General features: G+C 45.4%; 1 protein-coding gene across 1 annotated transcript in view; it reads right to left on the bottom strand.

Moving 5' to 3' along the window:
* nlgn1 (neuroligin 1) overlaps positions 1-22500 on the bottom strand; it is a 178500-nt gene that overhangs the window by 140679 nt on the left and 15321 nt on the right. The window contains exon 2 of the mRNA XM_030373259.1: positions 18509-19814. Coding sequence (XP_030229119.1) covers positions 18509-19046 — 538 coding nt within the window. The 5' untranslated portion in view covers positions 19047-19814. The remainder of the gene's footprint in view (positions 1-18508; positions 19815-22500) is intronic.

The raw sequence follows: 22500 nt of genomic DNA, 5'->3' as shown, positions 1-22500 counted from the left end.
CACACACACACACACACACACACACACACACACACACACACACACACACACACACACACACACACACACACACACAAACACACACACACACACACACACACACACACACACACACACACACACACACACACACACACACACACACACACACAGAGTTTGTGTGGTGCCCTTCTACATCAGTAGATTCAATTATGTCTCTTTCATCAGCCAATTACATCGTCTGAATTCACAGCTGTTGCCGCGGTTGCAAGCGCCCCCGGGAGCCGACCAGAACCATGGGCAGATATGTGATTGCAGGGTTTCCCGGAAGTGGCTATAGACCAGGCACAGCGCCCCTTCTGAACGTCCTACTGTTTCTACAATCAAACTCAGTTTCTCAGAGACACGAGGAAGTAAGTCAAGTATTTTCAGGTGTCAGTCCCCAAATGGGCATGCGTCATTTAGGTCAGTATTTTCCATCTCCCACCGACTAAATGCATGGTTTTCAACTGTAGCCCGCATCCATGGAGAGAGAGAGGCCCAGTATTGTCCAATCACACATTGGACAATCCCACAGCAGTTAAAATGTTAAATGAGCGTAGCACTCAAGATTAGCCCCTACTGCAGAGCATATTGTCTGAGGCCATTTAGCCGTTTAGCATGTAAACTCCAAAGGAGTTAGACTATGAGGCGGATGATGACATCTCTATACCACCATCTAACTAATTAGGTTGGCTTCAACCTGGACATTCCAATAAAAGTAAAAAAATATGTTTTATTCAATATGATGTAAAACCAACTAGCAGAAGTTGTTTCATACATTTTTATTGATAATGCTTTGTTGTTATTCTTCTATCAGGCCATACTGTGGAAAACCGTTCTCACCCTGATTGAATGATCATCCAAATTGATATTTCTAATAGGGTTGTAGAAAATAAAAAAGAGTCTATAAAAGTGTTTGCACTTCATGTCAATTTACAGTAAATGTTTTAAATCAGATAGATTAAGAGTGGCTAGGCTAGTCTGGCATGGAATCAAAAAGACCTCATTCAGGGATAAAATAGGATTGTGACTTTAATTATTGTTGTCAATAAATGAATAAACAGGGTACTTTTTGGCTGTTGTTATGATGGAATGATGTTGAATGGAAAATACTAAAACTACTTTTAAGGGGGGCCACTTGCATAAGTGTACTGATATACTGTATAGTTGATATAAATGTATACGTATTGCTGTCTTTCTCTCTTTGGCCTACTTTTGCTGTAGCTTCTTTTGTACGGCAAACCCTGGATTGAGTTGTGCGAGGAAGCTAGTTTGCCGTTTGAAGATGTATCTGTGTGTATGATGTTGGAATGAATTGGTGTAAAGGTTTGGCTAGATTAACCTAAGGTTAGGCATGAAATAAAGAAAGTTTGCAACTAAAGGGCTCAATATCATGTGAAAATCAAAACATACGGACCAGCACCGACTTCAGCAACACGCCTACCCCTTACCTGTTCTGCCAATGACATGGATCTGAATGAACGTAAATAAGTCCAAAAAATAGTGACTTCATGGCTTAGCCCCGTTTAATGCCTCCTGTGGTACACGCTTTAGTTCTTCTGCATTTGTTTCAAATTTGAAACATATATATTTAAAAATAACCACAAAATAAACAAGGAGGCATCTGCTAAACGGCAACACAACTTCCTGAGCTATTTCGCACACGTCTGTTATGCCGGCACAAGAGACTTGTTGGAATGCATGTGTGTGTGTGTGTGTGTGTGTGTGTGTGTGTGCATGTGTGTGTCTGTGTGTGTGTGCATGTGCGTGTGTGTATAAGTGTGTCTGTGTATGTTTGTCTGTGTGTGCTTATGGTGTGCGTGTGCATGTGTGTGTGTGTGTGTGTGTGTGTGTGTGTGTCTTTGTGACAGATGGATGGGGCCACAGGGGGGTTCCGTGCTTTAGCCTCACTTCCATCCTCATGGACAGAGTACAGAGCGGTGTGTCTCCCCTCCTGATGCCAGCTTGCTGACTAGAAGACCCAGCATGCCTTGCTGGAACAAATGGATTACAGTTAGAGTACAATGTTATGGGCTTTGACTCTGGCTGGGTTCCTCGCACGCACAAGCAGCATGCAATAGGAGTCAATTGGAGCCGGTCTAAGGTACTGTGAGGTCTCTGGTAAGGAGAGCGCTGTTAAAGGAGTCTGAGGTGAGGAAATAGGCCATTACTGCCTCTTATGATGTTCACCATGTAGGCCATAATTAATAGTCTGCATTGAGGACTCTACCGGCAATATCTGTGCCTGAAGTTAATTATCTATGGTATGCTAGGGAATTCAAAGATGGTTGCATTGTGAGCACTCAATGTTGAGGACATATGCGGACACTGTAATGCTGGAAACAATAAATGTTTCATTCATTTTACTTTAATATTGTTACCAGCTATATAAATCCTATTTCCTTAATCCTATATTTGACCCAAAACGTTATTTTAAAATTGATGCATTTATAAAACACTTTTCTTTTTTTACTAACTAATCTGATTAACTGAGTCACTTTTATATATCCTCATGCAAACAATGATGAAATACTCCTTTCCTATACTTCCCCATTACCAGTCCTATTTCAAACTAATGGAGAGAGAGACCATTGTCTGACAATGTTTTATTATAGCCTTGCTATAATTGCATACCTTCACAAATTGACATGTTGTAAAAACAGTGCATGTGATGAGGTAATGCGACTGCTGAAATTGAGCATTAGCTCCCAGGTCATCGGGAAGTCTGGTGGGGGTTTTGAGTGAGCGATAACAACAGCGGCAATGTTCTTAACAAGGACTCAAACCAGGAGCCGTGATTGGGTAACGCGACCACAAAAAAAAAGAAAGAAAACACAACCCCTGGCGCCACTCTCAGTAACAGGGCTACAACGGCAGTGCTATTGAGGTATGATGTTATCATCAATCAGGACAGCACAATGGAGACAAATGACACCATGTAAATGATTGCTATTGCATGTGTCAGCGTTGGGGGCTCTCTAGCCAAGCCGGAAGAGGGAGGATGGAGGACGCATTCCTGCCTCCCCTCCTCTCCTCCCTGCTCTCCTCAAGCCATCCTTCCTTCCCCGGTCATCCGTCTCCCCTGGCGGGCCGTCCTTCTGAAGGACTGCTCTCTCCTTCCTCAGTGTCCCCCTTTTGCCTTTGTTCTCGCCCGCCTTTGATTATTGTTATGTATAGAGAGATTTTGAACCAACAAACACAAACAGCATTGATGGGCACGCACACACACAGACGGACACGCACACACAGGCACACACACGCGCACACACACACACACACACACACACACACACACACACACACACACACACACACACACACACACACACACACACACACACACACACACACACAGGCAACCAACCAGAACACACACACACATGCACACACATACACACGTTAATAAATTCCCGTCATCTTTCTGGGTGTGTAATTATTTATATTATTTTTAATCATGGCTTGTTGTGTCACAAAATAGATTGTCCCCTCTAAACTCGCAAAGGTATGTCAATGTTATTTCTCATTTCCATGACAAACCCGCACCTGTAGGGAAATTATCTCTATCTATCTATCTATCTATCTATACATAGATAGATAGATAGAGAGAGAGATATAAAAAGGGAAACATATACTTAATTAAATTTTTCTGTCTATTTGCTGATATCACGGCTGCCTTGTGTTCATTCAGATCTTGACAGCAGCCCAACCGTAAAAGGCACTTACAGTAATAGTCTCCAAAAAATAGAGAGAAAAGGGAAGAATTTAAGAAATAAAAATGTCAACCTAGCTCGACACCGCTGTCCCTCTTTAAAAAAGGTGTTACTTATTCATCCTGCCTGACAAGCCCTTCTGATGTGGCGGACGTGGCCCCGGCCAGGTGATCGCTTTGATATGCTGAAACGTTTGGACCAAAAAAAGCAGGTTTGAGTTATACTGCAGGTGACAGAGCCTGCCTTCTTTTGATGTCTCTTTCTCTCTCTCAAGCGGGCGCTCTTCCCTCATTTCCCTAAGGCTTCTCTATGTATCCACCCCTACCTTTCCCTTTCAACATCCGTCTTTTAACCAACGAATGCGCCGATAGAATTGCTAAGAGCTCGGTCATCGATGACCTGAAATCGCTTCTTCCATCTTGAATCTGGAGCCATGATACTGTACGCAGGGCAGTACAGTAGGGCAGCCATCTTGGCCACAAATTGGTTCACTGCAGTTCCCATTTTGTTATCTCGTGTTCCTTTTCTGTCCTACTGTATAGTCATGTGCAGAGAAGGTTAATATCTTAGTTAGGGTTGAGGAGGTTAAAGGTTGTATTGAATTTGAATACATTATTATTATGATAGAAAAGGCCAATTTGAGAAGAGAGATGCGTGTTGTGTCCTCGGGCATAGATCAACTAATGTTAATGTAATCTTTTTTCTACACACACACACACACACACACACACACACACACACACACGCACACACACACACACACGCGCGCACACACACACACACACACACACACACACACACATACACACACACACACACACGCGCGCGCGCGCGCGTGCGCACGCACACACACACACACACACACACACACACACACACACACACACACACACACACACACACACACACACACACACCAATGTCTGAATACTTAAAGGCAGGAAGGGCACTGACCTACACACGAGTATGTGCGTGGCACACTTAACTTGCATCACATCCTCTGCACAGTTCATAGCATGAATACACAAACGTGTGGATTTGAAGCTTCTTACATGGTTTCCTGTGAACTGAATAATTCTCTTTGATAGAACATAAAGGCAACGTACCTAATGTTGTGCTGGTAGGGCGCATGGCTGCGGGTAATAGTAGTAGTAGTAGTAGCACTATGTACTCAATCTCTCCTATCTTTCGCATAGGGAAATAAGTTTTCAGCCACAAACTGAAATAAGAAGTAATCTCTCCCTTGTTTCCCCCCACATCTCCTGTGATGGCGAATAAAAATGTCTCCCTCTCTCGCTTACTGCTCCTGTCAAACTCTTAGCCAAATTAAAGTCCTTAAACATGTTAACATCACAAACCAACTCCCCCCAAAAATTCCTCAGAGGTCCACTTGCCCACTGCAGCCTTCATGAAAGTACATTTTAAAGGATTTGGCCAGTTTACTAAGAACACAAGTTAATTGTTGACATCGTCTATGTCGAGATGTAAATCAGCCGTGATTTTGTTGAACTTACCCACTCTCGCGGTCATTGGCATCCATTGTATTCCAAACTAGTGTTTATCAGCTCCCAAAGCTATATCTTTGTCTTGTCAAACACAAGTTAGTGTATATGAAGAACAATAGGTAGTTTCTCCACAATCAAACAAATCCCAAAGTTTAATTCTTTGATTACACACCAATGCCCATGCTCGCTAACTCAATTTCAGTTGTGTGCGTATGCCCCAATCTATCCCTCTCCGCCAGTCTGATTTCAATTTATTCAGAGTACTGTAGCTCGCACAAGTGCGGCAGAATGGGTTCGCCAAATGCGCGTATTTGGTAAGTATCGTCAGCGTCTGATTCAGACATTGGGAAATCAGGGAATTTCTGAATTGGTAGCCCCACATACAGCCATTATCTTTGCTGAGAATTCAAACTTTTCAGCTCTCAATCTCTTAAGTCGGTGAGCATGCGTCTTTCTTAGTTTGTGGAGAGAACGAAAAAGCCAGGGCAGTTAGTAGGTGCCTACTTGTGTTGGACGAAACAAAGATACAGCTTTGGCAGCTGCTGAACAATTCTTTGAAACACAATGGATGTCAATGGAATCGCCAACCGCCCGATTTCGGAACACGTGCTCACCGCGGGTGGTGGTGAGTTGAACAACAATCATTTACAAACATTAATGTCAACAATTAACCTGGGGTCTTAACAAACCAGCCAAATCCTTTAAGCTATGGAGTTATTGATGCAGCACTTTGAGCAGGTAGAACCAGCTGTACTTCTCATCTCGGAACGTATCTTGGGTAAGGAAAACCAGAGAGAGAAAGAAAAAAATAACGAAAGAGATCAAGAGAGCAAGGGAGAGAGAGCGAGAGCGAAAACAAGAGAGAGTAAGAAAGAGAGAGGGAGGGGGGAGATAGAGGAGACATGGTAGAGGGAGAAGCATGAATTCGAATGCACAGTAAACATGAAAGACTCATGAAAGAAACATAAAGAAAAGAGAGACACAACATATCGGATGCCTGCTCCGTCTCTGAAGGCAACATAAAAGCGGGAATGAAATCACTTGATGCACAGGGAGAAAAAAAAAATGTTAACATCCTTCTCGTCTATTCTCTATCCATCCTGAAAATTCCATCTTTCTGTGTACCATTATAGAAATCTCTTTAAAATGAAAAACAGAATTAGAGTTCTTGTTATTCATTTCGAAGAGTTTATGTTTAGTCACTGCAGCCCAACCATTACACACCTGTTCTTAACGTCTTGTCCCAGGGACTTTTATCCCTAATAATACATATGCTGCTTTTACTCTAAAATAGTATTATTTACTAGATAAGTTTGAAGTATAATTTCCTTATTGACCAGCCAGCAGCATTGTAGTACTACTAGAAGAATTTAGTAAATAGTATTTAGTGACTTCAAAACCTCAATCCAACTTGAACCTATGTCTGCTTCCAGTTGTTTTTTGTACAGAGGTTAAAAGGTCTGGCAGACGTTCAGATGTCCAAAAAACAGGCTAGAGTATTTCCTAGAGAGTTGGGGAAAAAAATACTAATCATCTTTCTGCTGTGAACCGATACGGAAAAAAATAAAAAGAAGTGACAACAAAGATAAGGGAAAAAAACAACTGAAAAAGAGGAAGAAAGTGAAATAGGGGCAGGGAAGTTAACTCAAAATTGAGGATGAAACAAACTGCAAAAATAGAAGAAAGAGTGATGGTGGGTGATACAGAGAGAGAGAGAGGGAGAGAGAGACAGAGACAGAGACAGAGGGAGAGAGCGAGAGAGACAGAGAGAGAGAGAGAGAGAGAAAATTGCTAGAGCTTGCTGGTGTTAGGTGTGAGTAAACCTAATAATGGTCTCTGTCATTTGATTGGAGGCAGTGGAAAAGAAGAAACATGCGCCTCCTGTTGTGCCTCCCGAGGCTTTTATCCCGACGATAGTGTGTCTCGAAAACTCCAGGGACCAATCGGGAGAGAGATGAAAGAGACTTAGATTGTGATGTGACACGCACACACACACACACACACACACACACACACACACACACACACACACACACACACACACACACACACACACACACACACACACACACACACACACACACACACACGTGCACAGGAAGACACGCAAACAGAATTCTATCTATGAATCTGCTCATAACCATATGAGTGCAAAGGCAATTCAATTGTAACTTGTTTAAGGTGCGTTCTCATTATTTCCAGCATGTGTGCACTTAAGTGCGTCCTAAGCATGTGCACCTACACACACGAGTTCACACCCACGGCCCATTTCCCTTCTTCAAATAAACTTAATGAAAGGAGTGATTGGTTATTGACAGTTGGTGTCAAACCAAAGTTGCTGAGGTGTTCCAAGCTGTCACTGATGTGCTGACACACACACACACACACACACACACACACACACACACACACACACACACACACACACACACACACACACACACACACACACACACACACACACACACACACACAGATTAAGCAGCAGACGCATCAGACTAACTGAGTTATCTTGTGTGTGTGTGTGTGTGCGTGCGCGTGTGCGTGTGTGTCTGTGTGTGTGCGCTTGTGAGTTTTTTTTCTTCCAGTGTGACAGTCTTTCTACCTTCTAATTTCATGTATTAAAATAAATGACCATGTGGTTTAATCATCATTATCATTTATTATGTGCAAAGCATAAAGGTTTGAGAGAGGGACATTGATTCTAAAGAAGTTTGTGTGGGTGTGTGCACGTTAGTGTGTGTGTGTGTGTGTGTCTCTGTGTGTGTTTGTGTGAGCAGAGGGGGAGGGGGGGGGGGGGGCTTAACTTGACAGGCAGAAGGCTTAAGGCTTCCATTACAAACCACGCAGACTAAATGCCATAGTGTGACTAATTGCCGGGTTCACAAAAAATGACCAGGAAAACACACGCACACAAACACACGCACACAAACACGTCCGCCCCCTACACCGCTCTGCCATCTCTCCCTCTTCCCTCCTGTGTGTCTCCTCCTCCTCCTCCTCCTCCTCTTCCTCCTCCTTCACCCGCAAGGCCTCCGCCCCTCCTCCTCCCCTTGTGGTGTGAAATTAAACATTAAACGACGACCACCCAGGGGATCCAAGGTGGTTAATGATGTCTAGATCCTGAGACATTTCTCAAGAGAAATAAAGGACCAGCCAGGGGGAGAGGGTGCACGACCAGCAGTCATGCAATGTGTGCGCATGTGTGTGTGTGCGTGTGTGCGTGTGTGCGTGCATGCGTGTGTGTGTGTGTGCAGGATTGGGTGTTTATGTGTGTGTGTGTGTTTGTGTTTCCTCCTCAACCATCCTGGCATCGTAATGAGCACATCTCAAAACACGTACAGATTGGAGAAAATATATTTTGGTGGATCTCTCTTTGTAATGCTAATGCAGCTCTATGCAACTCTGAAAGAGGCAATGGCAAACAACAAACCGGTGATAAATCAAAACCAGGTATTGGGACATAAAAATAAGCAAAGGAAAGGTCAATAAGACAGCGAGAACCAAAAAAAAGTCGTCAGAGAGGACAGGGTGCGTAACTAGGGCAAGGTTCCGTGAAGTGGGTTGCACGATTGAACACATCTGCGGACGCCGTACAACAGCCAGCGCCCGACTATAACTAGAAGCTGAAAGAGGGAAGGGAGACATTGCTTAGGGCAATCACACACAAATACGCACACACAATATATGCTGTGGATCTTTCTTTGGCTCTGGCTGCCCGGTTGTAGTGTGTCTGTTTGCTTCATCAATGTCATTTTGGGGACAGACAAAACCGGCCTTTCCTGCCTGATGTGTGAAGAATGTTAAAATAAAATAGATAAAGAAGGAGGGAGAGAGCGAAAGAGTGAGAGAGCGAGAGGGGAGATAAGATGTCAACGATAAACTTTTAACAAAGATTTATCGAATACATCCTACCTCGACCAAACCCAACTGTACAGTGAATGAAACCCAGACCAAGACCCACATTTTAAGAGAATGCTGTTATTCTTGCTGTTCATTTTGAGAAAGGTTTAGACTAAAACCAGACATGGGAGTGATCAATTCTAAATGAATACAATAGATAAATATAGATCCATGAAGGATACATTTATAAATGAAGCGCTGAAATGGATATGCATTCGGGCAGATTAATTAGAAATTAAGCAGTGCTAAAGCAGCCCCATTACACTTGCACCTGGAGGCTGCAGGGGCCTTTTATGGCAATTTTATGTTTTTTTTTGTTCACAAACAAGGCTTCTGGGCACACACAGAAACTAATTATAAAGCCCAAGGTTGCCTCGAGGGCCACTATTGTCACTTTGCGGCATATTTACTGCAGTCTAGATCTACGTGTTACAGTACACAAGGTGTCTCTAAGCAAAGTCTCCCATGTCTTTCCAAGCAATTTGGCTTAGAAAGACATTTAAAGTGGATTAACACCATGCCCTCAGTGCCTTGCCTCGCAGTGAGGAGAGGGGCCAGGCGGTTACAGTGAACGAGAGCCGTCCTGGAATGGAAAAATGATACAAATGCAGATGCATAATCCAGAGACAAAGGAATATTAATGCTGAACAAATTTAGATAGGAAAGTGAAAACCGTGGTCGTAAGCGCATCAAAAGACAAAAAGGAAGGGGTATGCAAAAGACGGCGCAAGTACATTGAATGGCGCCTAAATCGAATGTAAATTTATAATTTACATACATTTAGTCAACACAACAAATGGATCTAAAGGAGATCTTACGGAAGACTTTAAAGCAGGCACAGTCTTCATACAGCTGCTTTTATTCACATTCTGTATTCATAGGGACATGACCTATTTTACCGCACGCATTACATTTTATCGTCCTTCCTTACATACTTCTAAAAGCTTTGATAGTAATTATTCGGTCTCGAAAAAGCAAATTCCTTTTCAAATAAGTTTAAAATGATCAGATTTGGCCGACACACTTGAATAACTGCAATAATGATCAACCATGATAAATAACTGCTAAATAGATAGCGACTCGTAGGAAATAACAATGATACTTTTTTTTTTTTTTTATATGTTACGTACGATGTGACATTCCAAATGAAACAGTGAGCTGTTTTGAAGGTTGAATTAAAGAGCCACAGCACCAAGGTAACACCGAAACAGAGGATTTAAGCAGGGTGTCGGCAAGTTTGCAAACAAGATGCCGCGCAAGATGAATATTTGACAAGTCTTCTCTCAAATGTAATCTAGTAAAACAGGGAAGGGAAATGGTAAAACAATGTGTTATTCCCCCAACGATGTGCCGGTTGGACAAGGCCCAGAAGCTGGTGCTTCTGAGAACAAGTGTTATCCAGACAGTGGCCTTCAGACAACCAGAGCAAACAAACAAACCCAAACCAATGCGTCGCTCTGTCTGCTACGCCTCGCTGCGTGGGAAAAGGTTCTACCACATGCGAGTGTTGCATCCAATTTTTATTTTATCCAACTCGATGGCTACCACACCCCACCATGTATCTCCTCCTGTTCCCTCTGCTCTAGTCCTAATGGTGCACGGTGCACTCTCTCGCTCGCTACCACCCGCCTTTCTCTCTCGCCCCCTCTCTCTTTCTCGCTCATTCCTTCTGATTGCTCGGCCAAGGTGACACCGCTGTTTGTCCCGATTCTATGCAATTAGCCTCATACCCACCATCTGGCCTGGTGCTGCCACAAACTTCCTGTTCTATAAAAATCCATTCGACTTCCAACACAAACACACACACACACACACACACACACACACACACACACACACACACACACACACACACACACACACACACACACACACACACACACACCCTGCAAACACAATAATATGAAGTTATTGACTACTGTTCTCTTGGCATATTTCTACAAACAGGAATCAGAATCCCATTCAATGTCATCATTCATTAATTGTTAATTGTGTGAGTGGGTGTGGGTGTGTGTGTGGTCCAAAATGTTACGTTTAGGTATCCCCCAACCCTTCCTTGTAATGCTCCTGTTAAATCGACCCAATTTAATATCACAACGTAATTAAAGGGACTTGGCAGCCCCCCCGCCCACCCAAATTTCCTACTACTAGGCACCAGATCTGCAGAGGTCCTGAGTGTTGGATGACGTGAGTGTGTTTATGTGAATGAGGGCTGGTCACCTGAGGGGAGGAGCGTGTTCAGTGGAAATATGCCTATTGGAGTGAATGCAACTGTACGCAGTGTAAAACTAGAGCGATGGCTTGAGAGGGAGGCTAACAGGTAGGCTCTGTCAATTTATTCTTTCAAATCACTTAGAATCTCCCAGATCTTTTCGTACTGCTACAAATAATAATATATATATTATACATATAAGCCATCAAATGATTGGTCAATTCTCCGCCATCAAATATTTGCCCAATTTTCCCTTTTATAGCTGCTAGGATATTTCCATGGGCTATGTGTCACCACTGAGCCTGCGGAATAATTGTCTCCAGCGGTGATTATCCTCAGAGATGAAGCGCACATATGTACATATGTAGATTCTGCATCATTATTCTCTCTCTCTCTCTCTCTCTCTCTCTCTCTCTCTCTCTCTCTCTCTCTCTCTCTCTCTCTCTCTCTCTCTCTCCCCCCCTTCCTCTTTCCCTCTCTCTCTCTTACTCCCAAAACACGGAGGTGTTGACATGAACAGTCTGGAGCCGGCCCCTCCATCATCAACATCATAATCCTCAAGGAAAATGGCGTGCCAACGTTCAGTAGCTTGTTAGATGTTTCAGAGCGGGGAGAAGGATAACTCACTTCATAAATAATGCCCGCCATGCGAAATGGAAACGACAGTGGAAGCTGTTACATTTTCCTTTTTCCTCATTTCGCCTCGTCTCTCTCTTTGGTAGCCGTGTTGACGGATTCTCTTACCTGAAATATTCATGAGGTGACAAAATATGCGAGCTTGGCTGGCCCGGCCTTGAGCTCTGCCACCACCGGGCCCACGAAACAAACCTCCAAAAATAGCCACGCAATGCTATGTACGAGCTGCTAGGGGAGTTGGGAGGGGCAAGATTGTATCTGGGATTGAAACAAACTGTGGTGTAATCATAACATGTTGGATTTGATATATTATTTAGAAGATGTATTATTATGATTAAAAGCTTGAATTATTACATACTCTGCATTAAATCATTACATACACATACAAAACAGAAAAAGTTTTGATGCATAATTAAAACATTCATATGGTGTATATTATTTATTTGATAAAAACAGGCGTGCCCTAAACGGCTTCCGCATCTCTATACATTATTTTATACGTCATTTCAATATATAATATGTTCTCCAACATTTCTAGTAATTTATTCGGAGGCCGAGAAAAACAGTACTCTTAGGCCTCACACACAGGCGTACACACACACACACACACACACACACACACACACACACACACACACACACACACACACACACACACACACGCGCACACACACACACACAAAGTTAGCGGCTACTTAACTCAGGAAATGATGCAATGATCCTTCTGCTCATGTCTCTTCTGAGAGATTTTGTCTCAGAGTGTATTTATTTGTGTGTGTGCGTGCGTGTGTATATGTGTGTGTGTCTGTATCAGGGAGTGATTGTGCGTATATGTGTGCATCCATGTGCGTGCATCCATGTGCATATGTGTGTGTATGTGTGTGCGTGCGTGCGTGCGTGCATGTGTGCATGGTTGTGTGCGTGCGTGTGTGTTTGCGTGTGTGCGTGCGTGTGTGCGTGTGTGAAAAAGACAGAGAGACCGATAGAGAAGGGAAGGAGATCCCAAAGGGTTCTCCTTCAACTCGTATGAAACTGGAACAAAGCCTCGGGAAGAGAGGGAAGTTGAGAGGAAGAGAGAGCGGTGGAGAGAAGGATGGGTAAAGGGAAGGAATGGATGGAAAAAGAGGCAGCGGGTAATATAATGCCTCATATAAATCACACACAGAAGGAACTGAATTGCTGGCAGACGCACCCATGTTGCAATCGCCCACCACACTGCCCAATGGCAGCACCCCTATGACATCACCACAGGGGTGCTAAATGACGCAGCTATCCACATTTTTCCTTGGTTGTTAGATTAGGAAAATAAAAAGACACATAATAGCCATATCCCCCCCAACGTTAACATCTGTCCTGTGGTCCCACGTGACGAGATGAGCCCTGGGCCTACTCAACCCGAACGGCAGCTTGTTCTTTTATTGTGAAATGATGACAATGAAGCCCTTCGACAGCTCTCAACGCAAAAAACGCATTCAGAGTGTTAGAGCCACAAAGCAACGTGAGAATAGTGTAACTGTTTTATTCATCAGCATGCAAAGGAGCCTGTTCTTTGTAAACTGTTAAGAGTCACATTTGTGTAGTTATCGCACTTGCGGTTATTGTGAGATACATTTCTAGGTTTGGCTCCTTTCAACTTGTCTAACATCATATTCGCTTTTTGCTGCACGTTCAAGTGTTGTATTTCCATTAGAACTGAACCAAATGAAGGAATTCACATATTGAGTCCGACTGTGGGTCGGAAAAGATTTCTCTGGTAGAGCAGTTTATTCGTTGACGTCGGACCATTTTGTGTTTAGAAAGGGATGCGTTTTATTATGCACGACGTTAGCGCGCCCCATCATCCCCCCATGAAGCCTGTGTATAGTTATATCGCTAACTTGACAGCCTGCAGCCTCATTACGCCATAAACATTTAGCTGGTGTCTCTCTGCTACAATACAGGTGTGGTTGTTAGACTATCTGGGGTACACATCAATCTCGATAGATTACATCTATTCCAGACGGAGACAGGTTTGATTTGTGTCCCAGCGGCTGGGGCTTGATGAACAATCGTTGGCCAATTGCTGTGGCTTATTTCAAGAAGTCCTGTGAAGGCGTCCCATGCAGTGAACTGGGCTGTGGCTGGACTAAAGGTGGTGCTGGGGTTGGAGGGTGATGGTGGTTTTGATGGTGGTACTGTATCTGGAACAGCCGATATGCGTTTTGTTTGACATATTGGAATGTTTTTGTTTCACAAAGATGACCACAATAACTAACGTTCACCTAAGACACTTTGAAATGTGTGTGATGATGAATTCTCCTATAAATTCATATTATTATTTTTTTAACATCCTTTCCGCAAAACACTTAAAATAATAGTGGGTGTGGAAGGAGGGACGCTTTCACCGAAACAGACACACCGCCCCTTCCCCAGCATGTTCGGATTTAATGACCACACTCAGAGAGCAGGCGCATTAAAAAATAATGGACATGAAAGAGACACCCCTTTGAAGTGCCGAAAACTTCCACTTGTGATTTTTAAATACACTGAGAAAGGGAGGAGAGACAAAAGATGAAGATCTCAGACGATGTCTACGCCCCTTCACCTTGTGCTTCGGGAGAGAGTTCTCTCTCTCTCTCTCCCTCACTCCTGTCATTACATCATCCCCCCTCCCTCTTTCTCCCCTCCCCACTCAATAAATCTCCTGCTCTCTGCTTGTTTTCTTCTCTTACTGATCTGCCACGGTACCCTTTCACTGCTCCGGTCTCTTCATCAGTTACTGATAAATAATGAAGAAAAGAAAATAGTGTGCTATAGGGCGTCGCTGCCAAGAGAAAATGAAAGTCTAGAAAGGAGAGGAGGAGAGACTAAAAGCAAGTGAGGGGAAAACACGTTTTTTTCTCTAACAATCTAATAAGAAGGAGGTTGGATGGACATGGACTAATAACGCTGCCTTCTGCCCACCCTGAGGAATCCTCACACATCGCCTATTAGGGAGGTAGCTGCTATCCCATGAACGCACGCACACACACACACAGACACACACACACACACCTGGGGAAGCAGGGAGATTAAGGCAGAGGGAGCGAGCGAGAGGGAGCGAGCGAGAGAGAGGGAGGGAGCGAGCGAGAGAGAGGTAGATGAAGTGTTTGAAAGAGGAGGAAGAGAGGAGCGAGCAAGGCAGAGAGCAAGACGGAGAGCAAGACATGGGAGGGAGGTAACAACGATTGGGGAGACAAGGGTCATTATCTTGATGTAACACCGCTTGATAAGGTGCCCCCCCCCAGTCAATAGAACTCAGATCGCCTCATTTTTAATAGAGAGCATGTGCTAAAGGTCCAGCCTATCTTCTTGTTTAACACACAATCTCCTGGGATGGCAATGGGGTGTTTGTGTGTGTGTGTGTGTGTGTGTGTGTGTGTGTGTGTGTGTGTGTGTGTGTGTGTGTGTGTGTGTGTGTGTGTGTGTGTGTGTGACAATGTGTCAATGCGCACATGTCTGCGCATGGATGTGTGTGTGTGTGTGTGTGTGGGAGCAAACACGCTTCTTCTATCGTCTTCAAATATCTGCCCATCACCTTGTACATCCGAGCCAGTATGGGGACACACTCCTGACCTGTTCTCTCTGGCACATGGTCAATTCTGCCATGGCCGCCGGCCCCCCTTCTTGCCCCCCCCCCCCCCCCCTCCTCTCCCCTCCCTTCCAACCCTCCCACCCTCTCCCGGCAAACAACGGAGGCTCTCTCACCAGGCCAGTGGCCCGTGGAGGAGGCGACGGGTGGCATGGCAATCTCAGACTCCCCGAGCACAAGACAGTGGACTCTTTTCACGACAGGCGTCGTAGCGGGGCAAACACAGGTGTCGCCGCGTGAACACATGAATTCAGAGTCTGTTCCCATTCACACAGGCCGTGATTCCCCGGCAGCTAGGATGCATCCTTGAGAGCTGGTCGTTCTGGGTCACACTGGGTGGGTGCAGGAGCGTACTGCTACAGTAGTGTGCAGTGTCACATGGCCCGACGCGGCTGTGCAATCGCGTTGTTGTGCTAATGGTGGAAAAATGTGGGGTATGCTGCTGTCCTACTTACTCTCTGATTGAATTGGTTCTCATTAAGAGGCGCACCATGTGTTAAACACACAGTGTTGTATTTTGTCAGCATTAAGGGCGGCATTGTTACCAGCATGTTCGCTGTCCTCCAATTACCATGGCAACCAGAAGTGCCGCCGCTGTGTCCAATTTGGTCCCCGTTCGAGGCTGTCTCAATGCATGCACCCTGTTCACAAATAGACAACTAATGAGGGGACGATCCTGGAAAGATTACAGAAAGCCTCCTAGCAATTTGGTACGCAGCCCATGTGTTCCGGAGCAGCCACACGGTTCAACACACGCCTACATCTCCCACGTTGCTCCATTGCTAGCTCACAGGACAGCCCCTCAGCAAGACCAGCCTCTAATTATGGTTATGAGCTACACCTGTGTTTACCACGCGACGACCAACCAGCTAGGTACATTGGACCAATTAAAGTCAAAAAGCAGAACAAGGGTGGGGTTATTTTCTCCATGACAACAGCGCTGTCGTGCCCGATACTTGCTTTGACACACACAATAAGTCACTGCTATATTGTGGGGACTCAGCCGCCTTCCATTTTGCAGTGGGATTTGTGGATGGGGGTTGGGGAGGGGGAGTTGGGTAGGGGAGGTTGAGGGTAATGTAGAAATTGCATACATAATATACATACCTCCTTGTCTACATATTTTCTTGCCGGGTTTCCGGGCACATTCCTTGGATATTCTTTTGACTGAAAAATGAATAGAAGACTAAAGAATAACATGGAGCTCCGAGGACCACGTCAACAAACGCACACAGGAGCTGGCATGCAGCCGCGTATTAAGGCAAACGCACGCGTATTCAGGTGTAACGCACACACACACACACACACACACACACACACACACACACACACACACACACACACACACACACACACACACACACACACACACACACACACAGACTCGCAAATGGATGCGTTTGTAGCAGACTGACTGAGTGAGGAATGGAACTGAAAGGAGTGTGAGAGATGAAGAGAGGGAAATAAAGAAACAAACACAAAGAAAAAGACCAAATATGATCTCATTAGCGAAAGCTGTTTTACTACAAAAGAGCACTCCAGAGTTCGGCTAAATGAAGAGACAGTGAGTAAAAGGGAAGTGGGAGAATGAGCGAGATTAAAGACAGAAACAGAGGGAGCAGGAAAGAGAGAGCGAGGGGAAAAAGAGAGGAAGAAAGAACGACAGGAGACGGACAGAAAGGAGACGGAAGAACAAGCATGACAATCTCACTTAGGGCCCTCTGATCAGCTGGCCGACCGGTCACGCTTATCAATAGCGCTGATTATGGTCACGCTGGCTTTATGTTCCATGAATTTGAGGCATTGTGCGCGCTCACAAAGGGGACGTGATGAGTGAGTGGAGCCAGGTGGAGGGGCGAGGCGGGGGGGGGGGCCGGAGACCGACTTGGGAGTAGGAAAATGGAGGAGGAGGACGAGAGAGAAAGTCGATATCTTCCATGGTCTTTTTTTACGAATTGCTACACACCCTTATACACTTTGTCACCGGAAACTACACCGTTTAGTTTTCGGGGGGTTTTCAAAATCGGAGGTTGGACTAGGAGGAATGAGGGGCCGTGCGATAAGGAAGATGGGTCTGTGCCACGGTGGAAAGAGGGACCTTTGCAGGATCAGCCCATATGCGTGTTATATGGGGTAGGATATTCATATATGCTGTAGGTTGTTGTTGTCGTTTGCCTTGTTATGGTAAACATTCCTGTTATAAAAAGACATCAAAAGGTCTACAAACTGGAGAGAGCGAAGGGGAAGTGAAAATAGATGAGGGGTAAAGTAACCATGGGGATGAATTTAAATAAACATATGCGGTGGGGGTCACACACGCGCACACACACACACACACACACACACACACACACAGACACACGCACACACACACGCACACGCACACACACACACACACACACACACACACACACACACACACACACACACGCACACGCACACGCACACGCACACGCACACACACGCACACGCACACGCACACACTCTCTGGCAAGCATCCACTTCTCTCACAAGCCCTTCTTTTAGTAATGTGAGAACACTTGAGATTCATATGATACAGTAAGTAGCATGCACAGTTATGCATGCAGTGGGTCATGCGTTTTCTCTGTAAGGACGGACGGACGTACAGACGGACAGGCACGCATGGTGACGGACAGACAATAGACAGACAGACAGACAGACGACAGACAGACAGACAGACAGATAGACAGACAGACATCCCCCTCTTACCAAAATAAAACAAAACAGTAGGTTCTACGTTCCAAGTTGAATCCAAACCTTGTCCCTGCGCCCATCACCCCAGCCTCCCCCCTTCCCCACCGCACACCCCAATCTGCTACCCCCCCAGGCCGTGACCACAGTAGACCTGGGAAGACAGGAGGATGGGGGGTCGGGGTGGGTGTCAACTCACCATCCTCCGTGGGAACGTAGATGTTGAGGAAGAGGCAGTCCTCGCTCTGGTCCTGCACCCAGGAGGAGACCACGTCGATGCTGTTGGTGAACCACACCGGCAGCATCACGTCCGGCAGCCGGCCCTCCACGATGGTCTGCGGGCACACGGGCGCAAAGTGGGTGGCGTTGCGCACCTCGGGCCAGGGCACGGGCGGCTCGGGGGGCTGGAAGCGACGCTCGCCGGTGGGGGCGGCGGCGTAGGGCACGCCGAGGAACTGCACCACGGGGCCCAGGATCTCGTTGTGGAGCTCCTTCTTGACGCCGCGCAGCCGGCCGTACACGGTGGTCACCACCGGGTCGCCCTCGTCCAGCTTGTCGCCGCACACCGCTCCCAGGCAGGCCTGCAGGAGCAGCAGGCCCAGCGCGCCGCGGGCCAGGGCCCAGGCGGCCCGGCGTGCGGCTCCATCCCCTGCTTGATCCCGCGCGCTACCGCTGTCGCACTCTCCGGTCGGGGTAGCGTCGCGGGCGGGAGGAGGGCCATGCCTCGGTTTAGCCATAATAGCCACTGCCGCTCTTTCTCTCTCAGCCTTTGAAGAGAGGAAAAAATTGTCTTTCTCGAGGTCCTTGTGGTCTCTCAGCAAGATCCTCTCTCTTTTGTCCTCCTCCTCCTCCTCTTCTCTGCGTCTCTTGTGTACAAACCCGAAGCGAACCAACACTTACCCGGGCGGCACACAATCAAATACACACATACGCACTCTCACACACGCACACACGCACACGCACGCACACACACACTCGCACGCACACACACTCACACACTCTCCCACGCGCACATGTGCCCGCAAAAAAAGGACCGACTTGAGAGCACAGGCAGAGTGGTCTCTGTCTGCGGGTCACTCTGTTCTCGGGAGCCAAAGGCAGCGCGTTATTCCGTCTTGGAGGAGTTTGCGGTGGCAAACGACGGCGATCCTCGTTTAATTCCACGGGTGGCTGTCCGGTAGAAGTCCAGCACCCACTTCATGGTGTCCCAGTTCAGCCGGCGGTCCTACCTAGCAACCTCACCATCATCAAGTGGGCGACCTCATCGTTGAGCAACCCCTCTGCTCAACTAGCAGCGGAGGAAGAGATCACCGCTGTGTGTTTTCTTTTGCTCAACGATTGGAGGGTGACGGGGTTAGGGGTACGATAAGCAGCCATTCACAGAAGGAGAGCCATTGGCCGGCTGAACCTACAGCGGTTGTAGAGAAGCATTGTGGGCAATCTGGCGGAATTGTATCTCAAAGCGGTACGGCTTTGGGGTGGGTTGTTCCGGTGAGGTCCGTCCCCTGTGAAAGACAAAGAAAATAGAACTATTAGCATTAATAGAGATAAATAAGCTGGTGGATATTTTCACTGCATCGGGGAGGAAGAACAGGGAAAGAAATATGGGCATTCATTAAAGCATTTTCTAATTGATGATCTGTAAATGAAGCCACTGGGGTGCTGCCCGTTTGTCTCTTATACACACTATGACATTGTTACATTATCTGTGAAGTAGCACAGGTGGACAACATTGTTTGAATTCAGTGTCCTTGACAACCCTTCATTGATGGTGACCAATTTCCCTGGCCAAATAATTTATGCAAGAGCGCAGGGCAAAAGAAGCATAAATATGAGCGGGACTAACAAGCAAAAATAAATCCAGTGCTACTACTTCCTGAGTTACTGTAATGAACACCAAATTAATTTATCATTGCAAAAAAAGACTGACGCAGATTTTTTGCTGAAGCACAGTAAGCTCACTGCTGCAAACAAAACAATGTTGTCATAGAGAAAAACAAAGCCATCCCTTTGCGCATCTATGTATATAAACATATTTGTGTGTGATACTCGGTGTATGCTACTGTGTGTATCCGTGTGTGTGGGTGTATGCATGATGCAAACTACAATGGCCTGTCACTCTAGACAGTGTTTTTTTCCAGTTTTCTCCCTGAGTCAATGTTCCATCTGGTTGACTTCCCCTTCATATCCCTCACAAAAGGGAAATCCTATTTAGCTGCACAGAAAACCTGACAGCTCACAAACACTGAGACACAAACACACATGCAAATTCAGACACATTCCACATTGAAACACACACAAGTGGCGAAAATATTGACTCCGCTAGAATAATAATAAAAAAATAAAAAATGAGTCAACATGCAGCCATATGAATAAACACACTCTCACACACAAACACACACACTCTCACACACACACACACACACACACACACACACACACACACACACACACACACACACACACACACACACACACACACACACACACACACACACACACACACACACACACACAAATCAACAAATCCCTGACACCTTTTCATAGAGAGAACAAAGAACATGGGAGTATGAGAGTGGGTTGTGGGTTGAGGTGGGGGCTGGACTACAGGACTACAGGGTGGGTCCACAGGATGAAAACAACTGCAGCATGGAGGCTCTAATGACATGGAGAGAGAGGGGGATACAAAGCTTTAACCAGATACCGAGTGTGTGTGTGTGTGTGTGTGTGTGTGTGTGTGTGTGTGTGTGTGTGTGTGTGTGTGTGTGTGTGTGTGTGTGTGTGTGTGTGTGTGTGTGTGTGTGTTGGCACATAATGTGTGTAAGGGTGTATGCATGTATCAAGTTTTTTCTGGAGGGGACATTAATAATATCACCAACATATATAAAATGATCTGCTATGACAGATACATATTCATTAATAGTAGCTTAAAATATATATTATTGATCACTTATCACTATACATATTTAACTATTATACAGAGCCACACATCCACAAATGCAGCAGCGTTCATTCTCTGAAAATCGGCACAGAGGCATAACGCAGGCAATCCTATTTGCAACGCTTAAGGCCACTGAGCTGGATACATAGCGGGGACATGAATAGAAAATCTTTAAAAAGTGTTTATGTGTGAATTACTTTAAAGATGGAGTCGGATTATATTAAATATGTATTTTCCCTTACATTTTGCACAGTGTTATGGGACAAAGAAATGTACCAAGCACACATCTGGTCATCATATATAAACACACACACACAAACACACACACACACACACACACACACACACACACACACACACACACACACACACACACACACACACACACACACACACACACACACACACACACACACACACACACACACACACACATTTCTGTATTTTCATAATCCTGAATAATACCTACTTTAATCTTACATTTAATGAAAAATGTAATGAGGAGGAGGGGACAACAGGCAATTTAATTACTTATAAAACACATGCATCATGTTTTGCTAACATTCCAGTTTCAAGGTCTATTGCTGCCCAGATGATTCCATGCATGCTACAGTAATAGCACTCCAAACACTGACGCTCGGCATGCTGAGATGTTTCAATGGGGAGGCTCCATGTGTGTTTGCCCATATGAGGGCGTGGTGTGTTGCTGAATAACCATTTCTATTTGTGTGAGCTTTGCTCCACATTTTATTCGGGGTGTGGATGCATTCTTATTTACCTGTTTCAAGAGTCAAAACACAAATATGTGTACAGGTACAGTGAATGGTGTTTGTTGGTTCACTATAGAACAAAACAATAGTAGAACAGGATAGAAACAAAACGGCTTGTATAGTCCCTAGAAACACAGATGGAGACAGATAGTGAGTGTATGAATGCACTCTGTTAATGTATCTGTTATATTTACTGTACACAGCCTGCTTTCTTTTATGCCAGCGTCTGATGTTATCATTTTCCCCGTTGGTGTTCCGCTACCCCAGATAACCTGAGAGCCCGTGGGAAAAAAACGCAGTACACGCATACACGAACAAGTGCGGAATTCTTTACTGAGTAAAAAAATTCAATCAGCCCCTCTCCAGCCCAGACATGAGCGCATTAAGTTGACAGAATTCTTCCAATTCTTTTTGAAACATGACTGTTCCTGCAAGCTTGGTTCCACTCAACTGTGTTTTTTTGTTTGAAAGGTTTTTCGG

Source organism: Gadus morhua, chromosome 12 (genome assembly GCF_902167405.1).
Source record: "Gadus morhua chromosome 12, gadMor3.0, whole genome shotgun sequence".
NCBI classification, from domain to species: Eukaryota; Metazoa; Chordata; class Actinopteri; order Gadiformes; family Gadidae; genus Gadus; species Gadus morhua.
The sequence above is the reverse complement of the archived record's forward strand: the minus strand, read 5'-3'. Positions and strand labels throughout refer to the sequence as shown.